Below are 11972 nucleotides of genomic sequence, written 5' to 3'. Positions count from 1 at the left end.
AAGAAAGAGAAATGTTGCTTAATTCCTTAACATGATAAGGTATCATCGAATTCCGCAGTGACAATGCTGTTACACGGAATAAAACCAGGTTTGAAGTTGACTTCTATTCAGAATTTTTTTTTTCAAAAATAAATCCAAGCTTCCAATTCGTGTGCTTGAATCAGATAGATTAGTTTCTGTGCATTTCACTTTAATAAGATCCATGGGCATCAGATTGCGTTGCTTGTACGACGTAACGTGCCTTTGGTAGGCGCAGTGGGTGGTAAGGAGGAGAGGGTGTGTGTCGAACAAAACACTCTCTTAAATGCATCTTTTTAGAATAGAGAACTTGTCTGTTAAGGAAATCAAAAGAATAATGTCGTGCTGGGCATCAACAAACAAAAATTCAATTTTGTTAATTTGCCAGTGAAAAAGTCGGAATGGTAGAGACCGGGACCAGAAGTGGAGAATTACAGTTCGATCCTATTATTAGACTTTATTTATTGATTACTCAAGAGAAAATCTTCCTGATGTGCAGCTCCACCTTTAACCGGACCTCTACCGTATCACAACAGTGTCCTGATAATATTATTTTGCAGAGTCTATCAACCCAAAGTTATCAGACCGAATGTTTTTATATCAGAATGAGACTGCATCTCGGCTACAAACTACACTACACGTCTCCCTACACAATTTCGGGTGGGAGTATCAACTACGAACTCAGTAAAGAGAGAGAAGAGCAGCGCTTGGTTACATATAATTCATTTAGTTGTTTTTTTTTCTCATTCGTATATCGTTCCCCAGAAACACGCTCCTTTACTATTGTGTACTTCAACACAAAACTGAATTACCAATCAGTGACACTGGAAGAACAAATCACTTCTCGTATCAGTTGTGCTTCGATCTAATGCACTGATTGCTGACCTGACCTTGGAGCGGACGTATAAAATGACAGAAAGTACGTAACGGAAAGCCACACCCCGCAAGCTAACATGAGCTCCAATCAAGGTGGGTCCTAGCGATTATCAACTCATGTGAGCTCAGCCATTCAGATGCGTAGCGTAGCGTAAACGGTGAAGAAAAGGTAAAATATTGAGCTTCTCATTTTCTTTTTTCTTTCAGAAGCTACGTCTATTCTTAAGCCTCATTTTGATGACTACGTGAAAAAATTGGAGGAACATCATGTTGAAGAGGTGAGCGCTTGTGTCGTACGCATTAAACAGTACATTAAAAAGTACTTCTGCTGATTTATGGACATTTTCATACGTAAATAAAAATAAAAGAACTGATGAAGAGATAAGTGGGGGAATGGTCATTAGGTGTTGATATCGCTTTACTTTCTCTATGCAGGTAAACTTTGGAACCCTCTGAACGTGCATTCACAAGGCGTTTTTTAGAGTATGATTTTTCCAAAGATTTTGGAAGTATACGAAAGTATATGGCAAAATTTTTTATAACTTTCTGGAAAATTAGATCGCCAGAACAGAGACCTTGTTCACGTGACAAAGGTCTACTCTTTTTTCCATAGCCCCCTAATTGCCCCGTTATCACATTTTTTCTCATCCTTATCCTCATTTCCTATCTTCACTTTGAAATGGCTGCGTTTAAACTCGAAACTCGAATAGAGATTCTTGAAGTTGATCCCATGTTTGGAGACTCCTTCCTTGCTATTTAAAGATTAGAAGGATAAAGGGCTTGGCGTCAATCCTTCTGGGATGCGTCAGTGCGTTCAATTTCAGTTCAGAATTCAGTAATGTTTTATGAACGTGTGTGCAGCAAAGTAACGTAAGTTGCGGACGTAGACTTGCGTTGGTGTGTCGCGGTACTAGATCAGCGTTTTTCATCTCCTCAGACGAAAGTGATACCAATTTTCGATCACATACATGAAATTTTTGGTTGTTTTTGAAGGATACTGAACCGTTAATAACGCAAACAAAATTTTGTTCATTGCGCTACATCCACCCTTCCACTATATATTAAGCAGTAATGAAAAGAGCTGCATAGGGTGGAAATTTCTGTACTGTAAGTTAATTGTTGTGTCTTACAGGCAACTGAATACTATGATCCAGATGCCACCCTTGTGCATGTCGGTAATAAAGGAATTTATGGAAGAGAAGGTAGGAGAGTATTCACCATTTCACATTGAACGGGATTGGGTGCTTAAGTTTAGAATTGTTTCAGCAATTAAGAAGGAGCTCTTGGAATTCGATCAGCGCATGGGTGAAGTAACCAATAAGGTATCCGAAGCACTTTTTTTTACTAAATATTCTCTGACTACTCAATTTAGCTCAATCGTTTAGTTTACTGGAGTTCAATATCAAAAGACGGGCGACTTCCTTATCATCTCAGCAAACTACGAGACTAACACCGAGAAGATGGGAATGGTCAAGGGAAAATTCACTCAAATTTGGCGGAAATCCAACAACAAATACTTAATTTTGCATGACGAGTTCTCCATAGAATAAATTCTTTATTTTAGGAATATATCATAACTTTTTCCTTGTCTCGACTACTGTAATGACAGAACAAGAAATAGAACAGCAAGACACCACAAGCATTTTGTTTGTTGTTCTCGCTTGGATTTGTCACAAGTAAACATACTAGAAAACCTTTAGTCAAGTGAGCAGAAACAGTACGCGCCAAATCCTCTCAAATGTCAGGAGCAGAACGTTCCTCAGTTTACCATGAAAAACTTCTAAAGGTCTCAGTTTCTCGAATTTCTCCAAATCATTCCTCAACCAAGCTTGTCACGTAAAAACACCGCATTATAAGGCTGACATAACGTTCGAGAAGATGGGTACTGTAATTTTTCTAATTTTCTTCACAGCACACTCAAAAGAATCTCTCGCTCACTTTTTTGCACCACTTCGATCTTCGTCTCCTTTTTCGATCGTCTCCTTTCCTTTACTGTTACATTTTTTATTCGACAGATGTAATTTAGCTATTGATAATTTGGTTTCATGTCGTTGGAACTTAGATTAGCCCGTAGATTTGTTCTCGGATTATTACAGTAACATTAATACACGTGGTGGTGCATTTTGAATAATCCTAGATAAATTTGGTTGCACTTGGAAGCCCAAGAGATTATCGTGTTCAAATGTTTGGTATCTCTAAAAGCTATAAAAAGACTACCCATACCGCTTCCTTTAAGCGCCCAAACAATTATTAGCAATACGAGAGACTAAATAACTGAAAAAAAAACTTAAAAATTAAGGATTTGTATGAGAGGTCAGAGTTGCAAGTTCAGTGAGGACATAGTGGTTATCGGAGAGCAAAAACTCCATAGAATTTTTAAGATTCGGCCAAATCTATGTTCTGCCTAATGACGATCTTTTTTCGTCTGCTGTCGACGATTCGCGGTTATGATGCAACAAGAAGTTCTCTTGCATGTGTGCATGTGTTACGGTTGATTGATCGTTAACTGGCTCTCCACCACCGATATAAAAGTGCAGGAGGACGACAGCGAGGGCCGCTCCCCCTTCCGAGCACCATGAGCTCCTGCCCTGGTGAGTTACGTGTTATATTTGAACTTCCCAATGATGTAAGCAGCACTGTTTCCTTTGGTGATTCGGTTGCAAGCCAAAGTTGAATCGGAAGAGCATTTCGCTTATTCGACTCCGCTCTCCTCAAAGTGCAAAGTAATTTGAAGTTAGTTTTGAAAAAGTGGTTAAACCCTGTAAATCAGTTAGGCTAGTCGCCCATTTCGCGTTCAAACTTTGCATCAAAATCGAACAGGTGTGGGTGATAGATCCACTCATTCTCTTTCCATTCCTATCATATAAAATTTTTTCTGTTCTGAGCGGAATTTTTGTGCGTATAGGTGTTATCGCGACTAACTGTCACTGTTCTGCGCCACAAAATTCATTGAACTCAAAATTGGCTTTCTTAATAGAATTGTAGATGTAAAAAATACCCACTGAGCAACTTAGAATGCTTTCACCGTAATACACAGTAAGGTGCAATAGTCATTTTGTAGCTAGAATTTTTTCCATGTTCATACAAAACCAGATATTTCTAAAAATTCCTTCGATCTCAAAAATTACAAAATTTATGTGTAAATAGGGAGAATGCCCGTCAGTTACCCGCCTAAGCGGGATGCAACGGGTAGATACAAATATCCCCTAAAACAACAGTGCCAATTCGACGAGAAAGCCCCCACAGCTAACTGAAACCTATGTAGGACATGTGATCTGACTTAACGTAATAAGTCAAAAAGTAACGGCAACGTAAAGAAAAGACGAGAAGACCATCCGCCTTTTCCACTAGTAAAAGGAGTCCCTTATTTGTTGTTAACCTTTAATTTTTGAACGTTTGATTCGAAAAGCTCATGCTGTTTCACACAGACTGCGTCAATTGAAACCCTTAAAAAAGTGCGCAAACAACTCCACCAACTTTTTTTGACATAAAACCGTTCTCGACGAGTATTACCTCTTCTTCAACTCGAGTTCCACTTGAGCTGATCGGTTACCAACTCTTCCTTCACAATACGATGTTCCCTGTCACTTAGCAGAGTTCTCCGCGACATCCAGAAAATTAGGAAAAATGTTAAAGTGTTAGATAGATGTGTGGAGTCTCGTTAAAAAAGTTTTTTTACCAATGCAAAGTGGTTACTGTAGTCAATGGGGATTACACTCAACCAAACATTGAAAGTACATCTTTGGAATACAAGAAAACATATGAACTTAAAGTGCAAAAATTTAATGAAGCCCGTGGATGAAAAATGATCACAGTATGCAGCGACTAAACCGATAAGCCTGATGCAATATGGCTCGGCGGTTCTCCGAACACAACGAAATTGAGATCGTGTCTGCGTCTGTAAAAGTCTCTATAGGGACGGTCTCGCATCGTAGTGAGGATTTCTTTACGGTATAATAAAAATTGCTGTTCTTGTACGGCATTTCTCCTGAACTGTGCTTCATTAACACTGTACAATACACTATATTTTGTAGTTTTCACAAGATTATCCTTTGCAACTTACGAGGAGAACAATTTGTTTTAGAAAGAACAACGTCGGACGCGAGTATTTCTTAGCATTTCTAAGAACATTGCATGGAAAATACACAGCTTACAGATGAGACCATCTTAAAACACCTTCAGATCTGATGATATTGCAGTGCTTGATAGGTGCGGATAACCTATGAATTGAACACTATCGTCTATGAACAGTTGTACTAGGAGTTTGATAAAATTCAAAAACAGAATAATCAAAACTAACTTTTGTGCCACTCTTTTTCTTGGTCATTTATCTCAGACTGATTTTTCAGAAGCCCAAGCCATTCTAAAACCGCTTCTTGATGAATACATGAAGAATCTTGACGAAGTTCATTTAGAAAAGGTGAGCTGATGATTAATTGCGATATACCATCGGTAGCTATCTCTGCATAAAAAATTAACGAGAGTAGAGTTCATCTAGAGTTGAGCAAATTTACAGTTTAAAAGAGTGCAGAGATGGTGAAAACCAGAAACCTAACCGCGCACTGGACACTATTTGCTGAACAGAAAGACCCAAACCAGTTTATTTTCGATATTGGAAGTCTTAGTTAAACAACAGGGAACCAATCTGACCAACCGTTCAATTAGTAACCAATCAGTCATGCACTGTAGAATTGAGGTTTTGATAAATCAATTACATATGTTCTTGTCTCGGAAGTTCTATAGTTACTTAAATATTTGAAATATTGGTCTGTTTAATTATTCAAAATGAGTCTTGTATTAGAAATTTGAAAAAAGAGAGATAATTAATAGAAAATTTTAGCTTGAACGTTAGTCAAAGAAGAGGAACCTTGAAAAATATAAAATATTCCTTTCTAGGGCGGGTGTAGCGCAGTCGGTTAGAGGTTCCGCTGTCTGCATGATCGATCGGAGGTTCGAATCCGCCCTAGAGCTCGCCAGGCCTTTCATCTCTCCGGGGTCGTAAATTGGTGCCAGACTTGTATTGGAGGATAGAAACACTGACTTGACACATCGGCTAGCCACCGCAAGTCATTATACGGGCCAGTCACACGTTCGTAAACCTCAAACGATTTGGAATTGAAGTGAAAGTGATGGCACATCTCAGGCGGATTGATTAACCTCAGACACTTTATCCGTCAATCCTTTATTTCTTTCTACTTCGTTTTCCCCTTCAGACTAGAAGAAGGTCGTAGTGGACCTTATTCAAAATAGAACTAGAGCGGATAATCACTGGTACCGTTGTCTTTAAAGTTCCCACTTCTCAAAATCCCAATGTGTACGGATTTATTTGATCTTGTGTAGCTATTGCATGTAGCTGAATTTGGCTGAGTCTTACATGTAAGAGGGTAACCGCTTCAAAAAACCACCCGTGCTACTTACGTAATATAAAAATCAATGACACACTTAAGACACAGATAAAGTGGATAAAGTTTCTGGCGTTAATCAGTCCGCTTGGGATGCGCCCCCACGTTCACCTCTACTCAGAATCGGCTAGGCACAATCCCAGATTTTTTTCTTTTTTTTTTTTTTTTTTTTTTTTTCTTTTCTTTTTTTCAGTTTTATATTTTGTTCTTTTTTTTTTTTTTTTTTTTTTTTTTTCTCTTATTGGGTTATGTTGATGCATTTACAGTAGATAAAAGTCCTTAAAGAAGTAGTAGTAGCACATAGTGGACATTTTTTTAGAAATGTTTTACACAGTGGGGATATTTCTTTTAAATGCTCACTAAACTTTATTCTTCTTCTTTATATTAACTTACCTTTTTTCTTTCCTTTTTTTTCATTAAAATGGAACTAAAGCGGGGGGGGGGGGTGGGGCAAGAAGGGCTACGGTTTCGGTAAATTAACCGCATTAGCCCGCGGCGGCACTCCGGGTACCTTGCCGTCCCTCAGAATCGTTTGAGGTTTGCGAACTTGTGACTGGTCTATACAATGACTTGCGGTGGCTAGCCGATGTGTCAAGTCAGTGCTTTTATCCTCTCAGACAGGTCTCGTACCAATTTATCGACTCCGGTGGGATGAAAGGCTTGGTGAGCACTAGGGCGGATTCGAACCTCCGATCGATCGAACCTCTAACCGCCACACCAAACACATAGGAAGGATAATTATAGTAAGGTGTTATAGGTGGCCGAGCACTATGACCCAGACGCAACCCTGGTTCAGGTTGGAAAAAAAGCACATTATGGAAGAGAAGGTAGGAGAATAGGAGAACTTTTTGTCGCTGATTCCCGAATAATACTCATCGAGGTTCACTTCAGCTATCAGGAACGAATTTGCTGAATTCGATAAGAAGATGGGAAAATCAACTAACAAGGTATCGTCTACATTTGATGATAGATAATCGATAGGGTTTATCACTGAGGTTATCACAGAGATATAGGACAGACACCCATTTAAAGGCATCACCCCACGAATCTGAGGTGGTACGGATTTCAGGTGGAGTATTCGTATACGGGATGGGAGACTACGGAGAGGGGGGTGATTCCGTCCATTTCTTCCTAATTGGCGTAAAAAACGGTCCGGAAGAAACGGCTTCAGGCGTTTTGGCGCACCATTTTCCACAGGGAGTTCGACTGGAGCGCGCCAGCCTTGTGCGGCGCCGCATCTTCCGGGCCGTTTTTTACGGCAATTAGGAAGAAATATACGGAAACACCCCCCTCTCCATAGTCTCCCATCCCGTATAGAAATACTCCACCTGAAATCTGCGCCACCTCAGATTCGTGGGGTGATGCCTTTAAATAGTATGGAAGCTGTGATATATCATTTTTGTTCAGTTCACAAATGAGCACTTTCAAATGGTTGGCAATTACATCATCTACAACGCCGACTACGAAATCCACACCGAAAAAATGGGTGTCATTAAAGGGAAATTTTCGCAAGTTTGGCGGAAATCCAATGACAAATATATGATCTGGCATGATGAGTTCACAATGGACTAGTCTCCGTGTTCCACCAAATATTTGTTATCCTTTTTTCCTTTTTCCATCTTTTTCCATCTTTGTTTTCTATTCTATTCAAGTGGAGAAATGATGAAATAATGATAACATTATTTTATTTCATATTTCATAGAGTTATCACGGCTCCCCTTAGTTCTGTGAAATCCAGAGGTTCAATAAATAAAGATGTGCTCTTGAGGGTAATTTCTCAACGATAATAACTTGAAAAACGAAAAAAGACTATTATTGTGTCATTGAGAATCGAATGCTCACACCGCTTGGAAAATGTTGGTACCTGTTGTTTTCTAAATCTAAAAAAAAACTTGCGAGACGAAACTGAAGTCATCTAAATCTGCGTCACGCAATCACACAAAGTAGATTAAGAGAAACACCGACTTAATCGAAGGACCTATATTATCGCCTGACGCGAACACCCGCAGCTTGGTCGAGGTGCATCGTCTTTGAGCAGAGTTCTCCCCGACCTTCTCGACCTTCTGCAAGAGCCTGCATAGAATCAATCCATTCGTCGCTATTCTATATCTTTCGAAACCTTGCGTCTCGCCGGAATTCGCTATCCACGTCGAGTGTCCTCTAGTCCTCTTTCACCACCTCAGTCCAGAACTTCCGTTTTCAGCCAGGTGCCCTCTTCCAAATTGAATGTGGGAGATTCCTCAAAACACGTTGAATAAGGCAGTCTGCTAGTCCCTTTATAGTGTCACTGATGAGGTGAAGGCGATTTTGTGCAGCCACTTCGGACGGTGGTCTCACATGTTGGTGTTTTCCACGTGTGATCCTCCGGCACGCCGGTATTCACCTCCGCGTAAAGTTTTAAGTCTAAGCTTGCTTTCCGTACAATAGATTTTCGCCATCACTGTAGACTATGCTGCACTCAAGAGAAACTTAACATAACGTAGTGCCTGTTAAATGTGAATAGTGAAATGCCTGGAATATTGAAGGCAAGGCGCCACTCTTAGTCCAAGATTTTGACCTTTTCTAGAACGTCGGATAGCGAATACTTTTTTCATTAATGTCTCTCAATAATAAAGGTCCTGATAGTTCCTGAAATCCATCTTCTCCTATCTTTTCTGAAGAAGTTTCCCTTCCAACCTCCCCTTTAGCACCGTATTGGGTGTCACTGTGTCTATTAGAAAGTGAAGCAGATTAGAACATATGTAAGTCCTAGCCTATCTCGAGAAACCTTTTTTCTATTTAGTAGCATTAGAAATATTACCTCATTTTCATGGTCAACAATGCAAGTAAGATCCTTGTGAAGACGTCTGGTGATTCTTCTCAAGCTACGTGAAACTCTAAGCTCCACAATTATAAATATGAGCGAAAATGGATACTGAATGCTGTCTTAACCTTGAAAAAAGAGAAAATGAGGATTTTAGAGAGGAGTAACACCGATACCTTCATTTAACACAGCCTCTCCTATGTAAGGATGTAATTAATATGCCCGTACAATTTGGAAACTGCCGCCATACACTGATTTTGAAATCTCACGCAAATGGGTGGTTATGAAATGAAATGGTGACAAATGTGTGAGAATACGAGCAAGATCTGGCAGAAATTACATAATGACCTAACTAGCAACAATTAATTTAATTAACTATGTAACTCTCGAACATGACACAAATTATCCTCCGTTTAGCACTATGAGCATGCCTTTCAATATGTATTAGTAGTAAACCTGGAAACAACAACAATAACGCAATACAATAATAAGAAGGAACAACAAATGTGACTAAACCAACGATTAAAAATAGAAAATTAACGTAAAATTTTTGTTGGCTTGTTGATTATCAGTGCAATATACCGCTGAGAAAATGTTAGCAACTTCTCCTGCAGTGAATTTCACTGAAACCGAAACAGGAAATTATAATCAGAGGAAATTCTGCTGTATTAAATATGATGAATCACTCCAGAACTGAAGCGTCGACACAGAATAAACGAGTACTCGATCATTCATGAGTGGATGGAAGCGAAAATTACGCAAAAATGATTTGAAGGAGAACCATGATTTAGCAAGAAAAATGGAAGAACAAGTTAAAGTGTAATTTCGACCTCCGAAAAAGCACAATTAGTGTTCCAGTCCTCAAGATCCCACTAATACCACTGCAAAAAACCGCATCAAAAAGTCGAAGAAGAAAACTTCTCCATAATTCTCACAATCTGCTGATTTCCCTCTATAATGCTAGCTTTACATAGGAGGCAGCGTACTACGAAATTGACGATGTTGGGATCTCTTCACGAAAAAATGTCCTCAAAAGTGAAGGTCAGGAGCATAGGCGCTATCACGCTCAGTTTGCCTGAGAAAAATTAGAGTGAGAAGCGGCTATGGCGATCAAATTTTCCTACGACACCAAAGTTATGGGCGTAGGCGTCTGCCACCAAGCGGACAATCAACGTACAGCTGATGCTGTCTCTCCTGCACGGTGGCAGACACCAAACGTAACTAGGTGCCTCACAGGAAAAAATTATAGCTATTCTTCAGGACAGTATGGGTGGAGGGGATTGAGTGTGATCGCGCTCTTACTCGACCTACACTTCTAGTCCTATCTTTTCAGGAAGAGAGTTCAACGTCGCCAAACTGGTGGCACGCTGCCTTCAAGAAAGGCAGATTGGTAATGAGCAAGAGCACGTATCGTGACGCACATTGCGACGCCTGCAGTCCAGTAGGTTCTACCAGCGTTTTCATCCCTCTTCTCGCAGCGCACCATGTGATAGACTGCGGAAAGGACGCAGAGTTCGAAGCACTGGTACTCCGAGGCAAACTACATTAGCGAGATGGCTGCACTTTTCTTCCCGCGTGCAAACTATAGATCATTCGGCAGCGCTTTGCTATTCATTTTCATCTCGTTTTTATGGCTCTCAGTGTAAGTCAGAGCCTTGTGTGGACCATACTTCTGCGAAAAAGAAAGAAAAAAAGGACTTCCCGCATCACTACCTTAGAAAATGGGAAACAGAACATTTCTTACAATTCCACTCACTAAGTTTTACGAGCCCTTCCCAATTCCACACAAAATTGTACGTTTTTAAAGTTTTCTAGTGCTGATACTGATGCTTCTACTACCTCTATAGCTAAGTGTGCAGCAAAAATCAGATGTATAAATTTCAACCAAGACTAAACAAAGGCATTGAATCAATTAAAAACGGATTTTGCAACAAAAATTACGTTTCAATTGTGAAAGAAAAGAAGGAACATACGATGGAACATATTAAGTAATATCGAGTGGAATTTAATTGGATTTGAAATCTGAATTTGTTCAAAAAGTAAAAGAGCTTACTGCGTACTTTAAAACTTACTACTTACCGACTTAAAGACATCATCCCACGAATCTGGGGTGGTGCCGGTCTCAGTGGGGTTATGCTTATACGTAGTCGTAGAATATGGGGAGGAGGGTGATTCCGTCCATTTTTTCCTAATTGTCGTAAAAAACGGCCCGGAAGATACGACTTCCGGCGCGATATTTTCCACAACGAGTTCGATTGGAACGCGCCAGCCTTGTGCATGCGCCCCCATGCCCTTCTGGGCCATTTTCTACGGCAATTAGGAAGAAATGGAAGGAATCACCCTCCTCTCCATAATCTAGGATCCCGTATAGGAACCTGAAATCCGCACCGCCCCAGACTCATGGATTGGTGCCTTTAAATACAACTAATGGTATTTCTTGCAAATTTCTTTAGGCACCCTAACACATTGAGAACTGGTATCTGGCATATCCGCCGTATGGGACCACGGGTTTTTCTTTTCGCATGCGCAATTGCTCGATTCAACAGTCGGACAATATCCTAAAAACAGATTGTTATTCAACCATAATGTTGTTTCGTAATTGCTGATGAAGTATTTCTGTGATGTTGTCTCCTAACATCACTAGATATTCTACCCGCAATCAAAAAAAGTCTCCGACGGTATCGACGTACATTGTTGTCATATGTTAAGCATAGTCACGGATAGCTTTAGTGAAGAAAAAGGAATCGACTACAGTCGAGCAAACATTATAAATTGCGGAAAAAAGAGCAGCACTTTCTTGGAAAGAGCAAAGATTGCTACTGCTAAGTTACGTATACTCGACATCCCCACAAATTTAACGAATAACGAGCAAC

General features: G+C 39.9%; 2 protein-coding genes across 3 annotated transcripts; both read left to right on the top strand.

The window, feature by feature from the left end:
- Positions 1 to 971: 971 nt before the first annotated feature.
- On the top strand, positions 972 to 2444 carry RB195_002724 (uncharacterized protein; the record flags this gene model as incomplete). Its single annotated transcript, XM_013444417.2, has 5 exons — positions 972 to 987; positions 1102 to 1172; positions 2027 to 2096; positions 2161 to 2216; positions 2280 to 2444. The coding sequence occupies 5 exons, from the start codon at positions 972 to 974 to the stop codon at positions 2442 to 2444; spliced, it is 378 nt and encodes a 125-aa protein (XP_013299871.2).
- Positions 2445 to 3469: 1025 nt separating this feature from the next.
- RB195_002723 (uncharacterized protein) lies at positions 3470 to 7868 on the top strand (the record flags this gene model as incomplete). 2 transcript variants are annotated; one of them, XM_064200115.1, is made up of 5 exons in its annotated part: positions 3470 to 3485; positions 5244 to 5314; positions 7054 to 7123; positions 7188 to 7243; positions 7704 to 7868. In XM_064200115.1, 5 exons carry the CDS (start codon positions 3470 to 3472, stop codon positions 7866 to 7868), a joined length of 378 nt encoding a protein of 125 aa, XP_064055995.1. The 2 variants fall into 2 exon arrangements, with proteins under 2 accessions (XP_064055995.1, XP_064055996.1); XM_064200114.1 differs by lacking the exon at positions 3470 to 3485 and adding an exon at positions 5082 to 5103.
- Positions 7869 to 11972: the final 4104 nt, after the last annotated feature.

Source organism: Necator americanus, chromosome IV, assembly GCF_031761385.1.
Source record: "Necator americanus strain Aroian chromosome IV, whole genome shotgun sequence".
Lineage (NCBI taxonomy): Eukaryota > Metazoa > Nematoda > Chromadorea > Rhabditida > Ancylostomatidae > Necator > Necator americanus.
This window is presented reverse-complemented; position numbering and strand designations above follow the sequence as displayed.